This window comes from Plasmodium gallinaceum (genome assembly GCF_900005855.1).
Source record: "Plasmodium gallinaceum strain 8A genome assembly, contig: PGAL8A_v1_87, whole genome shotgun sequence".
Taxonomy (NCBI): Eukaryota; Apicomplexa; class Aconoidasida; order Haemosporida; family Plasmodiidae; genus Plasmodium; species Plasmodium gallinaceum.
In genome coordinates this window covers 1,708,757-1,730,873 of record NW_021628251.1, presented here as the reverse complement: position 1 = coordinate 1,730,873, position 22,117 = coordinate 1,708,757, and the positions used below count along the sequence as shown (strand labels likewise).

General features: G+C 18.0%; 5 protein-coding genes across 5 annotated transcripts; 2 read left to right on the top strand and 3 right to left on the bottom strand.

The window, feature by feature from the left end:
• Positions 1-110: 110 nt before the first annotated feature.
• On the bottom strand, positions 111-2,219 carry PGAL8A_00314400 (blood stage antigen 41-3 precursor, putative; the record flags this gene model as incomplete). The annotated part of the gene is made up of 9 exons (XM_028672158.1): positions 111-327; positions 416-510; positions 597-665; positions 751-858; positions 954-1,037; positions 1,190-1,513; positions 1,617-1,679; positions 1,970-2,053; positions 2,145-2,219. 9 exons carry the CDS (start codon positions 2,217-2,219, stop codon positions 111-113), a joined length of 1,119 nt encoding a protein of 372 aa, XP_028528739.1.
• Positions 2,220-3,111: 892 nt separating this feature from the next.
• Positions 3,112-6,132, bottom strand: PGAL8A_00314300 (conserved Plasmodium protein, unknown function; the record flags this gene model as incomplete). The annotated part of the gene is made up of 1 exon (XM_028672157.1): positions 3,112-6,132. The coding sequence occupies one exon, from the start codon at positions 6,130-6,132 to the stop codon at positions 3,112-3,114; it is 3,021 nt and encodes a 1,006-aa protein (XP_028528738.1).
• A 469-nt stretch (positions 6,133-6,601) lies between these two features.
• On the bottom strand, positions 6,602-7,857 carry PGAL8A_00314200 (conserved Plasmodium protein, unknown function; the record flags this gene model as incomplete). Its single annotated transcript, XM_028672156.1, has 2 exons — positions 6,602-7,657; positions 7,807-7,857. 2 exons carry the CDS (start codon positions 7,855-7,857, stop codon positions 6,602-6,604), a joined length of 1,107 nt encoding a protein of 368 aa, XP_028528737.1.
• A 410-nt stretch (positions 7,858-8,267) lies between these two features.
• On the top strand, positions 8,268-8,711 carry PGAL8A_00314100 (apicoplast ribosomal protein L29 precursor, putative; the record flags this gene model as incomplete). The annotated part of the gene is made up of 2 exons (XM_028672155.1): positions 8,268-8,450; positions 8,544-8,711. 2 exons carry the CDS (start codon positions 8,268-8,270, stop codon positions 8,709-8,711), a joined length of 351 nt encoding a protein of 116 aa, XP_028528736.1.
• A 664-nt stretch (positions 8,712-9,375) lies between these two features.
• PGAL8A_00314000 (conserved Plasmodium protein, unknown function) lies at positions 9,376-21,881 on the top strand (the record flags this gene model as incomplete). Its single annotated transcript, XM_028672153.1, has 3 exons — positions 9,376-9,571; positions 9,754-21,574; positions 21,728-21,881. Coding segments are annotated over 3 exons (12,171 nt in total), but the record flags the coding sequence as incomplete, so codon positions are not given.
• Positions 21,882-22,117: the final 236 nt, after the last annotated feature.

Sequence of the window (22,117 nt, the reverse complement as noted above, 5' to 3'; positions counted from 1 at the left end):
AAAAAAAAAAAGAACCAAAAAAAAAGAACAAAAAAAAAAAGAAACAAAAATACAAAACAAAACAAAAAAATTACAATAATTAAAAATTTTTTTCTTTTTTTAATATCTATTTAGAACATCTTCATCGTTTGCAATTTAAGAGTCTCTATTATTGGCGAATATTGAGCTATAACTTTAGAAATAGAAAAATGTAAAGCATCCTTTATCATCTCACTCTGTGCTTTTAATAACTTCATTTGTAACTCTAGAATTTTTTGTCTTTCTAACTTTTCAGAAATATCTCTTTTTTTCTGCATTTGCATTACTAGTTCGTCAACCGTGGGATAACTTTTTAAAAAAAAAAAAAAATTTATTTTACACATTTATATATATATATATATATATATATATATATATATATATATATACAAGTTACCTATTATCTGTTTGACTAATCTTAACATTTAAAATGTTTCCTGTATCTTCATTCTCTTCATATTCTATAAAAGATGATTGATTTTGAAAATTTTCCTAAAAAAAAAAAATAAATATAAATATCATGTTTCATTGAAATATTATTAAAAATTATTAAAATAATAGATAAATATATGAAATACTTTTATTTTTTGTGTTTCTTCTCTTTTTTCAAGTTCTTTCAGTTCTTTTTCTAATGTTCTATGAACAACCTATTTAAAAAAATATATATATATATATATATATTTATATATATAACTAATATATATAATAAAAAAGAACATTAATAGATATAACTTTTTTATCAACTAAAAATGGATTCAATTGTAACTGTATTTGTTTCTCTAGTTCCAAAATTGTTATTTCAGTCAAAATGCTAAGTTCAGATATAGCTGTTTCAAACATCTTGAAAAAAAAAAAAAAAAAAAAAGACATTTTTTTATATTTGTTTTTATCTAATTTTTTTTTTTTTTTTATAATTTAAATAAAAGATTCATAACCATAACTTCTTCATCTGTTCTATATTGTTCTATTTCTTCAATTTTTTCTTTTATAGATACATCAGGTTCACTTATTTCAGATAACTACAAAATTAAAAATTTCTCAAATTTTGTTATAATCCTCTAATTCTATAATAATAATTTTTTTTTTATTATTATATTAACTTTTTTAATAACATTTTTGAGTATTATATTTAATTTTCTTTATTATTATTTTTAACAATATATATACGTACTGATATTTTTACAGAAGGAATAGTTTTGTTTAAATAGTTTTTCTCTAAAAAAGAAGTGTGGACTCGAAGTTCTGGTGGTGGTAAAGGTCCATTTTTTCCTTCATAATTCTTTTCCTTTTTTTTTAAATCATTTTTTTCATCTCCGATTTCTTTAATTTTTCTCAAATTTTCTTTTTTTAACATTTTAACTGAATTAGAAATAACTGAACCTAGCATATTAGGATCATTAAAAATACTTAAAGATTTTTCAACTGTATCTTTTATTTTTATTTTAGAAATTGATAATGATTTATTATATTCATCTTCTAATTTTTGCATCATCCCCTACACATTTTTAAGAATTGAAATCATTTTTTTAATTTATTTTGAATATATATATATATATATATATTTTTTTTTTTTTTTTTTTTTTTTTTTTTTTTTTTACTTCTTCTAGTTTTAATCTAGAAGATTCTAAAATTTTAATCTCTGCAGCAACTTGTGGTAAAGGCTATATTAAAAAAGTAATTGGATAATTTTAAAAAAAAAAATATACTAATATTTAAAAAAGTTATATCTACTAAGAAAAAAAAATATGTATATTTATTACCTCACTTTTTTGCTACTTCTATTAATTATTCTTTTATTATTTATATTTTTACAATTTTAATATAATATATATTTCATTTAATTTCTAATATTCTATATTTTTACTATTATATCTCATATGTATATATATATATATATATATATTTTATATTTTTTATTTATTTATTTTATTTTTTTTTTTTTTATTTTTACATTTTCTGGTGCAGTTAATTTAACTTCTATTGATGGTAATGATTTCGAATTATATTCAAAGTCTATTGGCCACCCTAAGTTTTGCTAATAAAAATAATAAATGAAATAGATAATTGTGTATATCTAAATAAAGAAATTTACATTTCCTTTTTTTCTTTTTTGTTTTCTAATGTACTTCATCAGATAAAATTAACTGAATAATACAAACAACCAATATAACAAAAAGAAAAAGAAAGTTTAATTTAAACATTTTTTTTTTTTTTTTTTTTAATGTTATATTTTATTTAGTAAAAAGACATAAAAATTATATGCTATACTTTTTTCTTTTTATTTTTTATTGTTTTATATTCTAATAAAGAATATTCTAATATTAAGAGTTTATTCGTATAAAAAAAAATATCAATAGAAAAAAAAAAAAAGTATTATGAAAAAACAAATAATTATATAAAAAAATTACATTAATAAATCAAAAGGAATATTATTAAAATATGAATACCAGACAGAAATGTATATACACTAAAAATTTTTATTATTATAAAAAAAAAAGCCATTCAAAAAAAAAAAAAAATTTAATTATTCTATATAAGATGGGAAAATGTTTTAACAAATATTCAATTAATATATATTATATTTCAAAATTATATATTCAGAATTTTACTAATAACACAAGAAAGAAAATAAAAATATATCTACTTTCCTATTATAAATCTTATGTACGTAATGACAAAAAAAAAAAGGAAAAAAAGAAAATTTTTTTTATCAAGTGTTAAAATACAAATATAATCTTTTATTTTATATTTATATAATAAAAATTTTAAAAAATAAAAAACTAGAAATATTAAATAATGAGCAATTCTTTATCTATTTAGTTACTTCTAATTAATAATTCAGCTAGTTTTATATGCAAGATATTTAGAAATATTTATTTTTCTGTATACATTATTTATCATTTTTTCTTTGTATGTTATGTATAATTCACTTTTTTTTATTTTTAATATTTTCTTCAAATATTTGTCTTAGTTTGATAAAATTAACGATTATTAATTACTAACTTTTTTCCCATTTTAATGTTGTGTTTTTTTAATACATTCAATAATTCCATTATAGGATTTAATCCCTTTTCTTTTTTTTAGTTATTTTTATCAATTTTCGATTTCACTTTTACTTCCATCAGTTTCTTCATCATCTTCATCACTTTTACTTTCATTATCTTCCTCATCACTATTACTTTCTGTATCATCTTCATCACTATTACTTTCTACATCATTTTCATCATTTTTGCCTTTTTTATCTTCTTCATCAACTTTATTTTCTTTATCATTCTCATCACTCTTACTTTCTTTATCTTCCTCACCACTTTCACTTTCTTTATCATCTTCATTACTTTCACTTTCTTTATCATCTTCATCACTTTTGCTTTCTTTATCATCTTCATTACTTTTATTTTCTTTATTTTCTTCATCACTTTCACTTTCTTTATCTTCCTCATCACCTATACTTTCATTATCTTCCTCATCACTATTACTTTCTTTATCTTCTCCTTTATTTTTATCTTCTTTATCATCTTCATTACCTTTATTTTCTTTATCACTTTCACTTTCTTTATTTTCTTCATCACTTATACTTTCATTATCTTCTTCATCACTTTTACTTTCTTTATCATCTTCATTACTTTTGCTTTCTATATCATCTTCATCACTTTTATTTTCTTTATCATCTTCATTACTTTTATTTTCTTTATCATCTTCATCACTTTTATTTTCTTTATTTTCTTCATCACTTTCACTTTCTTTATTTTCTTCATCACTTTTATTTTCTTTATTTTCTTCATCACTTTCACTTTCTTTATCTTCCTCATCACTTTTACTTTCTTTATCTTCCTCATCACTTATACTTTCATTATCTTCCTCATCACTATTACTTTCTTTATCTTCTTCATCACTTTTATTTTCTTTATCTTCTCCTTTATTTTTATCTTCTTTATCTTCTTCATCACTTTTGCTTTCTTTATCATCTTCATTACTTTTATTTTCTTTATCTTCCTTATCTCTCATATTTTCTTTATTATCATTACCACTTTTACTTTCTTTATCTTTTTCGTAACTCCCAATTTCTACCTCATCTAGATCACTTTTACATTTTTTATCATTTACATGACTTTTACTTTCTATATCACCTTTATCAATCTTTCTTTCTTTATCATCTTCATCACTTCTATTTTCTACATCATCCTCATTACTCTTATCTTCTTTATCATTCTTACTTTCTTCATCATCTTTACCACTTTTGTACTTGAAATATTCTTCATTTATTTTAGTTTTACACTTATTTTTATCTATTTCACTTTTATTATCATTTAGTTGTCTTTCTGTACATTTGTTATATCTATATTTATCATTTGAATTCACATTTTTTTCATCTCTATTTTGTATTTTATCGTTTTCTTTAAAAAAACCAATACATTTATCATCACTATTCTTTAAAGATTTTTCTTCACTATTTAATTTATTCGTACATTTTTTAATAATCTCATCGAATTCATAATTGTAATTTTCTGTTTTTTTATTATTTTTACCATATGTTATTGTATTTTCATAAGTATTTCCTATCTTTTTATAATCATACAAATTATAATTTGTATCATTTTTATTAAAGGAAAAATATTGCTTTAAAAAAATTTTAACAATGTTATAAAAATTTTCATATTCTATTAAATATGTCATAATTTCATTTATTAATTCCAAATATTCTAAATTTTTTTCTTTTATAATTTCACTCAAAAATAGGAATTTTTCTTTTAACTCTTTTTCTTTTTCTTCATCTTTCATTTTTACTCTATTTAAACTATTTGAGAGAACAATATTTTCTGTTTTCGAATTTTTAACTTTTTTGTTAGTATTCTTTAATTCATTACTCAAACTTTTAGTTAATATATATGGATTGAAACTACTATGTTTTTTTTCTTTAATTATTTGTTTCTCTCCGTTTTCTTTATTTTCTTCTTTTATTTTTTCATCTTCTATTTCTTCATCTTCTTTTATTTCTTCTTCTTCTTCTTCTACTATTTTTTCTTCTTTTATTTCTTCATCTTCTTCTATTTCTTCTATTTCTTCATCTTCTTTTATTTCTCCTTCTTCTATTACTTCATGTTCTTTTATTTCTTCTTCTACTTCTATTTCCTCTTTTTCTTCTTCTCCTATTTCCTCTTCTTCTTCTTCTATTTTTTCTTCTCCTATTTCCTCTTCATCTTCTTCTATTTTTTCTTCTTCTACTTCTATTTCCTCTTCTTCTTCTAATTCTATTTCCTCTTCTTCTTCTACTTCTATTTCCTCTTCTTCTTCTACTTCTATTTCCTCTTCTTCTTCTTCTATTTTTTCTTCTGCTTCCTCTATTTCTTCTTCTTCCTCCTCTATTCCTTCTTCTTCTTCTTCCTCTATTTCTTCTTCTTCTTCCTCCTCTATTCCTTTTTCTTCTTCTTCCTCTATTTCTTCTTCTTCCTCTATTTCTTCTTCTTCCTCTATTTCTTCTTCTTCTTCTTCTACTTCTATTTCTTCTTCTTCTACTTCTATTTCTTCTTCTTCTTCTACTTCTATTTCTTCTTCTTCTACTTCTCCTATTTCTTCTTCCTCTTCTTCTTCTTCAATATTTTTCTTTTTTATTTCCTTTCTTGTTTTTTCATTCACAGAGCTTTCAGAAGAAGAATATATTTTTTTTTTTCTAATAGGAGCAATAGGAAAGTTAATACTTTTTTTTTTAGAATCATTTTTAATTAGATTCAAAGGAATATCTATTTTTTTGTTTTTATTAGAATAACATGTTTTATCTATACTATATTTATTACAATTTTCATTCTTTAATTCATTTTCTTTTTTTAAGTTTTTCTTTTCTTTATGTGATAAATTAATTGTTTTATCTTTTTTTGCTATCACATCTAATTTCAAGCTTTTTTTACTATTAATAAAATCATTTAATTTTTTATTTAAAATAATCTTTTTGTGAGGTACTGATCTTTTTAAAGATTGTTCCTTCTTTTTATCTTTTAGAAAAATATTTTTTAATACATTCGTTGCATCCACATATTTGTATTCATTTTTATATTTAAATTTTGTTTTATTGTTTTCTATTTTTGCTTGTTCACTTTTTTTTTTGTCAGATTTTATCATTATATAAAAATTTAATTTACAAAAAAAAAAAAAAAAATTAAATAAAATATAATTAAAGATAAATATAATGTATAAAGTATTATATAAATATAAATAAAATTTACCAAATAAATAAATAATAATAATTACAAAGTGCAGTAAATGTCTAATATATAAAAACTTATTAAAAACTTTAATAATACAACAACAAAAAAAAAAAAAAAAAAAAAAAATAATAAATAAAATAGATAAATAAATATAAAATAATAATTAACTAATTTACAGATGTTTTAAATAATTTAATTCTATTAATACAAATACAAACACACATATATATATATGTATACATTTTTGAAATAAATTAAGCTTATAAAAAAAAAAAAAAAAAAAAAAAAAAGACAAAGAATATGCACATAATTTTTATGATATATAATAAAATTAAAATATTATTATAATTTATATTTTAAAAAAGGAATTAAATAAATAAAGATTATTTAATAATATCATATATGGAATTTTTAATAAAAGCTATTTTTTCTTCTTGATTTTGTGGTAGTAACTGTTTATACAAAAGTAGAACTTTATAATTTAACTTTTTAAATAAATTGTATCTTTGTAAAAAATATGGAGTAATGAGTAATGAATCCAAAAATGTATTTTTCTCTGATATACATTCAATTATTAAATTAAAATTTTTTATATAAATAGGTATAGTATAATTATACATTACTAAATTATTTATAATACAATTTAAATCCGTTAAAATATTTATAACTTCATTTATAAAAAGATAATCTAAATTTTTATTTTGATTTACTAAATAATTTCTATAAGATTGTAAAAAGGTTTTAACTGATATATTTAAATACTTTTTGTTAATCCATGATGAAAAATCATGAAGATATATTAATTGTATCTCCTTTATAAAATAATCATTAAAATTATTATAAGATAATATTTTGAGTAACAAATTATTTAAAAAATTATTTAAAATATATATTAGTTTCTCATCTATATTTTCTCTGGGTATTCTTATTCTTAACAAATTCAAAGTTAATTCATCAAGACTATCTTCTTTATTATTAAATGTTAATAATTTAAGTCTTTCTATTAATCTATATATATCTTCCTTTTTTAAAATAATGCTAAAAAAATATATACAATATAAAATTCTCGTTATATCTTTTAAATTATAATATGTTATGTTTTTAAAAACATAGGTAATTATTTTTTTAAGTTTTACAATATCCCTATTTCTTTTATTTTTTAATTCAATTAGTAAATCAAAAATTTTATCATTATACATATCTCTATCTTTCTTATTATATGATATATTTTTAGGCATAACCCTACTTTTATGTACTATTTTATTTTTTATACATTTCTTATTACACATTTCATCTATTTCATCACAAGTTAATATAGAAAAACCTCTTTTTATGGAATAAAAAAAGTCATATTTTTTTCTTAATCTATCGTTATATTTTAAATTCTTTACATTTACAAAAAATTTGTTATTAATTAGCAAAAATCTATTATTTTTCTTCTCATATAAAAAAAAAAAAAAAAAAAAAAAAATGAATATAGTGATATAATCAAATGATAATAAAAACATAAAAAATAAATTTTATATGAATATTAAAAATGAAGTTTTTTTATAATTTATTAATATTTTAAATAAAAAAAGAAACTTACTAGATTAAATATATTATTATAAAATAAATTTTTGTAATTCATACTATTCATAATTTTAAGGAATTTCTAAATTAAAGATAAATAACCAAGAATTAGAGGATCTTTCTGTATATTAATTAAAATTCTTATGTGTTAAACTTATTTTTTTTTCTTCTCTTATAACCCTCTAGTTTTAAATTATATTAAAATTTAATTCTTTCTTTTTTCTTTTTTCTTTTTTTTTTTTTTTTTTTTTTTTTTTTTTATTGTACACATGGCATACAAACTATTAACTCTACATTTTTTTATTTTTTTTTTTTTTTATCATTGATAAAAAAATGTTTATCTCATACTTTTTCTTTTTTTCAAAGAGAATAAACGGCATAATTTTAATTTGTACATTTTTATGATGTAATTTAAATTTTTTTAATTTAGTTTATTATTAAGAGGGAAAAAAAATGAACATTTTTTTCTGTTTTATTATGTTTTTTCTATGTAATACATATTTAATAAAAGGAGTAAAAACAAAAAGAAAATATGAATTATATTTAAATTACAAAATAAGCATTATTAACAATAAAAAAAATATAAATCGTTTAAACTGTTATAAAAAAAAAGTAAAAGCTAAAGAATTAAGGAAATTATCAACAGAAGATCTTGAAAAAGTACATTTGTTTTTTTTATTAAAATTATTGCTAAAATTATATTAAATACTTAGTATATATATATATATATATATATTTTTTTTTTTTATGAAGGAAATAACAAAGTGTAGATTAGATATTCAAATGTTTCAGCAAAAAGGTTTTTATGATATACATAATTTTAATATTCATTACGAAAAAAATGCCAGAAGAAAACTAGCACAATTGTTAACGATATACTATGAAAGATATTTAGATAACAATATAAGAATAAAAACATAATTTTTTTTTTTTTCAGATGTTTTTTCAATTCAAAAATATTTATAAGCATAAATATATATTTTTTTTTTTTTTTTATTATTATTCAAATCACATATAAATAATTTATAATAAAATGTTTCATATATATACATTTGTTAACATTGCATAATATGCATAACGGTATCATTCTATATTTGGATTTTATTTTTCATTTTTCCTTGTTAAAATTTTTTTTTTTTTTTTTTTTTTGTAGATATATTTAAATGTTTCATTAATTTGTATTACAATAATTTATCTATATTTTTTTTAAAATTATGATTCAATTATTTTTTCAAATTTTAAGTGTTGCTTTTTTTTTTTTTTTTTTTTTTTTTTTAATAAAAACATATGATTTTTTATATATTTATATTTTTTAAAACATATGAAAATTTTTATATCCATAAATCAACATTTATAAATAATTTTTAATCAAGCCTAATTTATTCTTATAAATTAAATATTTTTAATCATCAACAGAATGTTTCTTTATCTATATATTTATTAATATCTTTTCTTTTAATTAATTATAAATATATATATATATATATATATAATAGGATAATAGTATGTCAATTTTTTTATTTTTAATTGTATACAAAATATTATCAATTTTATTATAAAAAGAAATAAAAAAGAAAAAAAAAAAATGAAGAAATCATTAAAAAAAATTAAGTTAAAATTAAAAAATAAAAAAAAGAAAGGACATTTTGTTTCTTTTTATGATAGAATAAAAGAAATTAATGAAAAAGAAAAGTTGGAGGTACATAATTTATTAAATGATAATAAATACGATGTTTATTTAAATTCATATAAAATTAATAATGAATCAGATAATATAGAAGGTATGAAAAATAATACATATAATTTCATTTTTGTACATTTTGAAATATTTTTTTATTCCATTGTGTTTATTTATTTTAATATATCTAGTATTACATGTACATAGATAATTATAATTTCATTTTTTTTTTTTTTTTTTTTTTAAATTCTCATTTTATTTTATTTTATTTTATTTTTTTTTTAGATTTGAAAAAAACTAATTTTTATATAGCTTTATGCGAATACCCAAAAAATTGCTACAACAACGATTTTAAAAAATGTTGCAATGAACTATTAAAATATTCAAAAAATTTAATGGTAATTTTGCTAAACAAAGATAAGATTTTCATCACTCTCTTAAAATATATAAAGAATACTAAAATTGAAACTGATGAATGTTATTTCTATAAATTATTGGTTATATTAATAAAGGATTTAAAAGATGAAAGTAAAAAGTATATGGAACAAATATTGAAAATTTTATATGATAAAATAAATTTTAATAAACTTGACTTATTGGAAGAAATATTTAATACTTATGCGAATATATTTCGTATTATGAATAAAATAATTATTAAGAATATTGAAAAATATTTAAAATTATCCTTACCTTTATTATGCCATCGTAATAACATAATAAAAATTTTTATTGCCGATAGTTTTTCCTATTTGTTAAGAAAATTATCATTGCATGATCTTATATTATGTTTTCATAAAATATATTCTTTCTTCAATTTTGTAAAAAAAAATAAATTAAGAGATTATTCAGAAACAGTTAGCCTTTTGATGCTAGAAGCTTTAAAAGTAGACAACGAAAAATTATCCAAGAGAACATTATCTTTTCTAAAATATATAATTTATGCAATTTTTTTAAAAGAAACATATTATTGTGATGAAACAAATAATTATTATGAACATATAGATATCAATGACTTTTATTTTATAGAAAAATCAATTTTTTCCTTTTTTATAGAACTATATAATTTTATTAAAAAAGGAACGTTTGAATTTATAGAAATTTTTCTAACGTTTATTCTAAAAAGTTATTTATCATTATTTAATAAATATTATAATGATATATTATTTTCTTTTAAAGATGTAGATAATTTAAATTCGGTCACAAGAGAAAATCTTGGAAATGATTTTAAAAATATTACTTTAAATAATGCAGGAAAAATTATTTATTCAATTTATAATGATCATTTTCATATATGCAATCAAAAAAGTAATGAAGTAAAGAATGATATGTTAGATTGTAACACAAAATTAAACGATACAAAAAGTGAAGTAAATAAAGATACAAATTTTTCTAATTTTCAAGACAGTATAATTTTTATTAAAGATAAATTTTATGTATCTACAAATTTTTTTTTAAAAAAAATACTAAGTATATGGTTAGAAAAAAATAATGAAAAGAAAAATATAATAATAGAAACATCTTTAAATGAACTAAGTAAATATGCTCAAAACTTAAATAGTTTAAAATTAAATTATGTGAGTTTTTTTTATATATGGAATTTATATGATCATGCTTTTTTTTTATTAAATTATTATTCAAATTACAATGAAAATATGAGAAATATTTATATTTCGCTTGTTGAAAATTTTATGCTTATTTTAAAGGAAGATAAAAATAGCAACAATATTTTTTATAAATATTTATTATGTTTTTTTATTCTTAAAATAGATGAACTTTTAAACAAAAAAAATGTAAGCAATAATGATATATGTTATCAAATTTTTTTCAAATTTTTATTAACTAACATAGTAATGGATCATGAATATATTAACACATATATTTGTCAGAAAGAACGATATGTAACTAATGCAATCACATTTTCAGATAAACAAAGCAACTTGGAAGACAAAAATAAGGTACACATTTTAGATATAGATATATTAGAAGACAATTTTGAAAAAACAAAATGTCAAAAAGAAATTGATGACTTCTTAAATAACGTCTATTTATGCAAATTATTCATTTTTCACGATCTTATAAAAAATATACAAGAAAACAGTAATAATAAGAATATCAATATTGTTAAAGAAAAGGAATACTATGAAGTTAATAAAAAATATAATAATAATGATAATAAAAAAGAAAATAATAATTTTACGAATATTTATAATTATAATGATAGTTCTTTATTAATAGATGTAGATAAGGATTTCGAAAATTTATTTATATTTATATATGATCAAATAAAAGGATTGAATTTAATATTAAAAAACATTAACGAAAATATAAATTCTGAGATTGATACAAATATAAAAAATACATTGAACAAAGATAAACTTATTTATGTAAGATTAGTAATACTATATTTATTTGCTTTTGTTAATTTATTAGCAGAAATAAATAAGAATTTTTCTATTTATACAAAAGGTAATAAAGAAAATTATTTTTTAGAACTTTACAGCATATGTGAAAATCTTGAAAAATTAAAACAAAGCAGCTTTTTATTAAGTCATTATATAGATAACAGATATTGCGAAATTAAAATATATATAAATAGTATTATACTTGATATAATTAATATTGTAATAATTTCAGTAAATGCAAGTAATAATATAGATGATAATATACTTTCAATTAACAGTACATTTCTAATAAATTTTTTAAATAAATGGGGAAAACAGGAAATTTATTTTGTAAATTTTTTAAAAAAATTTCGAAATATAATAACAAATTTATATGAGTTTAATTACTTCAAAGATAAAACAAATGAAATATTTTTATATTTAAAGATTTTAAAAAAATTTATGATATTTTACCATACGATAAACAGAAAAGAATTGCTACAGTTAATAAGGTTACTAATATATATATATGTAGAATTGAAATCAAATAGAAGTAATTTAGATGACAATAATATATGTATAAATAGACTATATGAAAAAGTATTATATGTTTTTGATTGTTTGATATATTTAGAAAATGAACGATATTTACCAACCTATGAAAAAATATATAATTCAAAAATAATGGATATAATAAATTATTTTGATGAATTAAAAAATTTTAATTTTTTAAATGAATATTTATTTAAAATTACTACAAAAATATGTATTAATGAGTTAATTATGTTATTAAGTGTTAGTTTAATTACTATACCTAAATCTATTATTTCTTCTTTAAAGAAATTTTTTTTGAGTTACAATATCGAAAAAAAAAAAGATGAAAAAGATGATTATTATTCGGAATATTACTTTTATATATTAAATAATATATTTAAAGTTAGTAAAAAGAAATTACAAATAATTGAAGAGTTAATAGGAAAAAAAGAAAAACAAAATAACGAATTATTAAAATATAATAGTTATGAAAATGATATTACTCATAATTTTGAAAATAAAAATAAAATAGACAATTTACATATTAACAACCTCTGTGATAATGAATCAATTATTGAAAATATAAATAGATATAATTTTTTAAGAGAAGGTTTAAATGAAAATAATAATAATGATAATATTATTAATACTAAAAGTAGTTATGATATTACAAGTAAAATATTAGTTGAAAATAATAATTTAAAAAATATTGTTATATTTAATATAAAGAAGTATGAAGAAAAATTACAGTATTATTTAAATATGAAGGAAAACAGTAGTTTAATTTTTCTAACAGTCGAAGAATTAGATATAGAAAATTCTCTACAAAATATTTTAAGTACATTTGATTTATTAATAGTTCCCTTCATAAATACCGTTAATGAAACTTTTAAAATTAGAATATTAAATATTTTTACATGGATTGTCTCATATATAAATACTAAGTGTAACAATTATATATATAAATTAAAATATTATAAATTGATTAATGCATTATTTGATATTGCTAATAATATGAATAATTTATTTATTAATTATAAAAGTAACATACATAAGAAAAAAAATTTACAGAATACTAAATCTAGTTCATATCTAATTGATCAAATTAAATTATCAATTAAATTATTTATAAGTAAATTTATATATAATATGCATATTTTAAGAACTCCAAATATTATAAAATTTATTAATATTTTATGCTCATATAATGAAAAATTGAATAATTATAAAAATGATATTGAAGAAATATTATCAGAAAAAAATATCAATTTTACTAAGCTACTATTAAATATAAAAGAAGAAGATACTAATTTTATTACACCTCTGTTAATTAAAATAATTTTTTGTTTATTAAAAAATGAAATGAAAAAGGGAAGTTATAAATTAAAGAGAAATATAATTTTTTATTTATCTAGCATTTCTTGTAATAATTATTGTTATATTTTTTTATCTTCTATATATTCATTTGTAAATATTTACAAGAACAAAATTGATTATAATAATTTACTGAAATATGGAGATAAAGAAGAAGTTTTAATCAAATTTTTAAATGAAGGCCAAAATAATTTTTGTAATAATTGGAATTTCTTTTATGATATAAAAAATATTAGCATAAAAAGTGACAATGGTAATGAAAATATTTTTTTCTATGAAGATATTTTTAATCATTCTTATTGGTGTTATAATGACTTTATAATTGAAATAAAAAAGGATGCATTATTTAAAAATTTTGTTTTCAAAAAAAATTTTAATTTATTAATAGAAGTGCTAAAAATTATGAAATATAAATTAAGTTCCTATTTTGAACTCTTCTTTCATATTTTTATTACAATATCTTACTATATTAATAGCTATTATTATTTAAAAAAAAAATTAAAATTGAAAAAATTATTTTTAACAATTAGGCATATGGATGACAAAAACAAATATAATTATGATAATTTTGAAGACAATTTATCATTGTATGATAGGAAAAATAATAACCATGCTGTCATTTTAGATGAAGTAAAAATATGGGATAATGATAATAATTCAAAAATAATTCAGAACAGTTCTTTAACCAATATGAAAATTATTGAATTAAATACAAAAGACAAATATTTGAGAAATATACATAAAAAATGCATTGAAAGTATTCAATTCATTATGCTTAATTATGAAAATGTGAAATATAATTTACATAAAGCTAAAAATTTTTTTACATTTTTATTTTACAAAAATATAAAAAGTATAGGAAAAAAAAATTTATTCTTAAATATTTTATTTAATATTTGGTGTAAAAATGAAGCTTATTATGATTTTTATAATACTGTTATACCTAATTCCATCTTAGTGCTAATTAAAGTTATAAATAACAAAAAGATTACTAACAAGTTAAGTGATAACGATTGGGATAATATGATTGATAAGGTTTTTAATATTATTTTGCGTTTATGTGGCTATGATGATGACGATGAACTATTTAAAAGAAAAACTCATAAAAAAAATTATGATTTAAACTATAAAAACAATATACAACTTATGTTATCAAATGAAGAAAAAAATTGTGAATCACGCTTTTCAAATGGAATAAAAATATTAAAACCTTATATTTCTGATATTGTATCATGCATTAAGAAAGTAATTTTTAGAAGATATAAACTTTTTTTGAATAAAAGAAACAATATAATTTTAAATAAAAAAAAAATGAACGAAATAAAAATTATTAATAATAAGGAACTCCATATCTTAATTGAATTATCATCTATTAACAAGAATCAAATAAATAATATTCATATTATTAATTTAATAATTACTTTTGTATTAATGAATAGGAAGTCTCTACATTGTAAAAATATTGATTATATTAATAAAATAAAATTAATACTAATTGCTATTACAAAATTAATTATTAATATATCAAAAAATGAATACTCTATGATTAAAAGAAAAAAAAAAATCTTTAACTTTTCTTGTAACAGAAATTCATTTACCGAAAATGATCTATTATCAAAAATGAAAATAAAGGAAAAAAAAATAACAAATAAGGACCTGCACTGTTCATCTTATTTTTATTATAGTTCACGTAAATATCATATTTGCTTAAAATTAAAAATAATGTTATATGAAATTATTCAAAGATGCTATGATTTAAGCTGCAGAACTCTAGTTGGTAATCTCTTAATTATAATTGGTTGTATTTTTTTAAAAATAAGAAATATTAAAAAATATCTAGAAATTTTTAAAAGAAATGTTAGTTTATTTTTGAAGAGAACCAGTGAGTTAAATTATAATTCTAAGAATGTTTTAAAGCACATAATAAAAATACCATTAAAAACTGAAAAAATCAAAAAAAATAAGTATTATTCTTTTCTTCAAATAGCCCAAATATTCTATAGTCTAAATATTTTCAATACAAAAAGTCCTTATCAAGAATATGATTCTGATATTCAATTTTTGATACTGCTTGATCTTTGTAATATTAAATTATCTTCTAACATAATTAGTTATACACAAAATAATGGTGAACATGCAAGGGAAAATGGAATTACTAATAAAAGTGATAAGGATAAATTATATTATTCAAAATTAGTATATAAAAGAGATTGTAAAGATATTGAAAAGAAATACAAGAAGCTTACATTTGAGTATTTATTTTTAAATAGTAATAAAATATTTCTCGAAATATTAATAAGACATTGTTTATTTCTTATATTTAATGAACAAACAAATGAGATGGTAAGAGATAAATCAATTCACTTTATTTTATTTTTTACCGAATTATTAAAATATTTATTGGAATGTTATGAAAAAAAAAAGAGGTATGATAATATGATAATTGAAATTAAAATTTATATTCATTTTGTTATTAATATAATAATACCCAAAGCATTAAATGCATTAAAAAGAAATATAAATGATTTTACAAAGAACTCTCTTCAGATAACACTTATTTCTTCAAAAAATATATGCCCATATATAAAAATATTAAAATCTTTAAATATCGATACATTTTTAAATGATATAAAATATTCTCATATTAAAAATAATTTATTAAATGAAAACATAAACTCATTTAGTTTTAACACATTAAAAAGAGAAAATGAGATGGAACGTTACAGTAATAAGAAGGAAGACATGACTAATATTAAAATTCTAGAAAAGTTACTATTTTACGATTTATATGATAATATGGTTGTTCAAAATGATTCAAATAATAAAAAAAAAATAAATCATAAGGTTAATACAATAATTGAAAATATAATAGACTTAAAATCTGAAAATAATTCTGAGGGTATTAAAAAATTAACTACCATTATACCTCGCTTATCATTCTATACAATACACAAAATAGTAATTCCATTATCTTTAAATTATATTCTTCAAACAAATTCTAAAAAAGAAACATATGATAAAATTCTTAGTTTGAGTAGTATAAAATTACTGGGAATGTGTGCTGAAAAAGTATATATAAAAACTATTTACAATTTATTAACATTATTACTGTTGGAATTAAAAAAAAATTCATTCAATAAATTATACATTGAAAAAACCATTAGTCACATAGTGAGGAAATATAATTTTAAAGAATTTCAAGAACTAGAAAATGAATATGATGTAACTTCTCTACAAGTTATAAACGAGAGTGAAAAAACAAAAAATTGTAATGAAATAGGAGATATTAAAAATGAAGATGAAAGAATTATGGATAAAAATTTAAGTAATATAAACGGTAATATAGAAAATGATGGAGAAAAAAAGCGAGAATTATGTAAAGCACAAAATTTGAATGAAGAAAATAATACCAAAAAAATTAATGAAAAAAAAAGATATAATTTATTTTGCGATAAATTTATTCAAAATATACTTCCTCAGTTAAAATATTTAATGTTTGATAGAAGGTTGATACATGAAAAAAAAAAAAAAAAAAATTACATAAATGATTTAGTTGTTGATTCTAGCAATAAAGATGTAGTGGCAAAACCAGACATTATACTATCCTATTTAGTTATATTAAATAAAATGAATTATAATTTTCAAAAAGAATTACATAAAATTATAAATAAATTATGCTACTGTTTGTCATCCAAATTAAATATTATAAGAAGCGAATCAAAAAAAACATTATGTTTTATATCCATGTATCTCGGTTTGAATTACTTTGATTTAATTATAAAGCAAATGTCTGATTATTTAACAAAAGGGTATCATATTCCTATATTTTTATGCACTGTTAACTCTATATTAGAATCTGTACTTTATGAAAAAGAAAAATTTTTGGATAGAAATTATTTAAAAATTAACTTTAATATAATAAACGAAAGTAACTTAAAAAAAAATGAACAAAATAATCTAGATCACAATAGTAAAGGGAAAAAAATAAGAATGGAAGAAAAAAATCAATATGATGATTTTTGTTCAAACATTTTTAATATGATTAAACTAGAAATAATAAATGAAATAGAGAAAAACACAGAAGATGTTAATAAAAAAAAAATTAAAAGAAAAACAAAAGAAAGCAAAAAAACATATGGAAGTAATATAATAAAACTATTAACAAATATAGTATCAGAACAATGTATAGAAAATAATATTTTAACATTTTTAGAGAGCTTATTTAGTGGTGAATCTTTTGCAAATAATGAAGTAGATAAAAATTTTATATTTAAGAAAAAATATATATTTATAATTGCGTCTTATTTTAATGATTTTATAAAAGGTATAAAGGAAAATAAAAATTTAACTTCCAACTTTATGTTAAACATCATTTACAAGCTATTGATAAAATCTGTTTATTTTTTTAAAGGAGATACATATGAAAATTTACTTGCTGTTATGAAAAATTCAGATTTGCTATTATATAAGTATGAAATGTTAAATAATGTAAATAATTTTAATAGTTTTAAAAAAAACTTGCAATTTTTTATTTCCATAAAAAGTTCACAACAAAAATATTTGGGTTATAATTATGAGTATAAATTTATTGAATATCCTCAAAAAAAAAGTAACTTGAATATAATAGAAGGGTCATTTCAAGAAAAAAATATATATGATTCAATTAACAAAACAAAAAAATATGATTTCAAAGTACATGGAGAAGTTTTAGCCAGAATGTCTTTAAAGTTATTACTATTCATAATTAAAAAATCAAATGAATTTTTCTTTAAAGAAAAAGATAAATCAGATGTTCCTTCATCAAACATAGATGAAAATTTAAATAATACAAATTATCAAATAAGTCATAGCAAAATTAATAAAAATATAAATGATTTATCAAATTATAACAAAAAAGAAATAAATGAAAATTCAATTCTAAAAACTGCAAATATTAAAAAATCAGAAGATACATCTAATAACAATTTAGGTAAAAAGGATGCAGTCGCATTAATAGATAAAATTGAATCAAAAAAAAAAGATGAATGTTCACGCTTTATTGATTTTGTTCATGTAATTGAACCATTACTTGTTTATTGTTTTTGTTATGGTAAAGGAGATGTATTTATTTTATCTTCTAAATGTATTAAAAATTTAAAAGGAAAAAAATATGCTGATTTTAAGAATTTTGGTAAATTAGTTATTTTGTCATCTATTGATATATTAAAAAATATTCCTAACTATTATAGTAAAGAATTCGACAAACTTATCTTATCATGTATTGACACCATGATTTATTTAATAAAAAATAATAATAAAAGTGATATTATGTCTTGGTTAAATTCAGATGTTTTAAATGATATTAGTAATAATTCTAATAATAATATTCAAAAGAATAAGAGAAAAATAGAAAGTAGTGATGAAAATAAAATAAAAAATCTTAAACGACAAAAAAAATTAAATTATTTATTAGATGAAAATGTACTTTCTGAATGCTATAATGATAAGGATAATGAGTTAAACGAAGAATATACATGTTCATTAAGATATTGTTTAATAAATCAAATATCATTACTTCTAGATAGTAAAAATCATGTATGGGAGTTGTTAACATTATTCAAAAATTGTATATTACGAGAAGATATAAATAATATTATTAAAGATGGGACAATTTTTTTGAAAATCAATAGTTGCATAGATCAAATTTTTATAATAATGATTGAAGAATCACATAACTTCAAATTATCTTTTTTATGTGGTCAGATTTATATTGATTTTTTGATGAAATTCCCTTTATCAAAAAAAGAAAAAAGGAAAAAATTTTTTGCCATATTAAATAACTTAAATGATGAAAATGAAGATTCTAGGATTGCTATTTTAAACACTATATATATATTTTTAAATAGAACTAACGCGAAATTACTAAAAGAAGAATTTTATTTCATTACTTTTGCTAGTTTGTTAACTAATTTTTCTAATGAGAATAATTTCAAATGTAAAAAAATGTATGTATTCCTCATATCATTATTATTTCAACAAGTAAATGATTTAAATTATATTTTTAATTCATATAAAATTTTAAAAGATAATTTGTCATTTAGCACAAAAGCTTCTTTCGCATATTCATTCTTATATTTATTGCCTATATTTACTTCCTTTTTTTATAATAAAATTCCTGTTTATTATAAAATAATTCTAAATGAAATATCAAATAAAAATGAACAGTATATATCAAAAGATGATCAAAAAAACATAAAAGATAAAATAACTCAAATTTGTGTAGAAGAAAAAAATTATATAAAATATAATGGAGAAAACGGAAATATTTCTTTTCAAGAAAATTCCAAAAATCAATTTGACACTATTCGTAATCATTTTGTATGTGAATTATTAAATTATTGTAACAATAAAAGTAAAAAGAAAAATATGAATGAAGAAAAAAAAAAAAAAAATCTCAATAAAAACGAATTTGATTTTGTACAAGATAAGATTGTTTTTATGCAGAACCAGTTAGAAGACTTATTTTTATCATTAATGACTCATTTAATTGATGAATATTTTTCAAATATAAAAACTGTTATGAAAGAAGATAAAAACATAATTAATATATTTACTTCCATTGAAAATATTACATATTTCTGTAGTAAATATGATATATATAAAGAAATGAATAAGGATATTGTATATTTATTTTATAAATCATTAGAACAAATTTTTTCTTATATGGATATTAATTTAATAGAAAAATTATTACATGAAAAGTATGTTCACGAAAAGTACAAATCATTTTTTTTTAAAATTAATCAAATAACATATTCTAAAAAAATTTGTATAAATGGAAGAAATATATGTAATGAAAATATTTCTGAAAAGAATAACATAAAATGTAATGAAGAAAAAAATGAAAACGATAAATTAATAAATGATTATAAAAATTACGAAAAGCTAATTTTATATTTTTTATATTTTTGGATATTAATATTTGAAAATGGGCTTTTTAATAAAAATCCTTATATACAAATTATATCAATAAAAATAGTTTTGAATTATATTAATAAGAAAATGAAATTTGCATTTTTTCCATTATTACTAGTTAAATTATTTTCTTCCACGAAATTTATTATTAATGTAATTATTAAAAAACTTTTATCATTACTTTTAAATTCTTTTTTTCTTGAACATTTTTACATATATTATAAGGAAGTAAGCTTTTTACTTTCAGAAATATGCAAAATTTTAATTTATCATCCGTGGATAACTAATGGATATGAAGAGGATCAAAATAATGGAAATAATAAATGTATATTTCAAAATTCTATAAAATTACATCATTCAATAAAAATGAGTAATGAAGTAAATAATACTGAATTATATGAAAATCAAGAGAAAAGTAAAGTTGAAGATAACTTGTTAAAAACATCTTTATTACAAAACCATATCGTTTCTTCAAAACATGAAAATAATGAAATATATGACTCAAGTGATGATGAGGAATATAAAAAAGTGAATATCATTTTACACAATACAGAAAATATAGAAACAACAACAAATATGTGTAATTATCAAAATGATAACCAAAATACAATTAGAGAAAATATTAAAATAACTAAAGAAATATTATCATATAGCAAATTTTTTTTAATTATAGTCACACTATCACGAGCAATAAATTTACATTTAAAAAATAAAAAAAATTCATTCACAAGAATATTAACTATTTTAAATACTTATAAAAATATAATTAATGATTTTCCAGAAGAATTATGGAATTCTGAAAATGGTATAATTAGTAATGTCATAATGCCATTATATAAAATAGCATCTTTAGCTAAAAAAAGGTACATATATATATGTATATATTGTAAAATAAATTTTTAAAATAATTAGGATTTTTTTTTTTTTTTTTTAAATACATCATTAAAAATTTTCTTTTAAATTACCAGTGTATTTTATTTTTATAAAAATTTAATTTTTTTTTTTTATTTTTGTAGAGATTTTGTAGAAAATGAAAAAATTTTTGAAGACAGTACATATAAAAAATATATGTATTTATCAAGTTTTTCATGGAATATTATTTCTCTATTAGAAAACAAATTACATAATAAGAAGGACGTTTTTAATAAAGTTTTCATTCATATAAGACAAGTAATAATAACAATAATATTATATATTTATGTTCACACTTAAAAAGTATTAAGTGAAAAAATGTTATGCAAAAATATCCATAATTATTATTTTTTTTTTTTTTAATTAAATAAAACATAATTTTTATATAAAATTTGTTGTTAATGCTCAAATAAAAAAAAAAAAAATCAATAGACATTTGTTTAATGCGCATGCACACATGATTTTTTTTTTCTTCTTTTTTTTTTTTTTTTTTT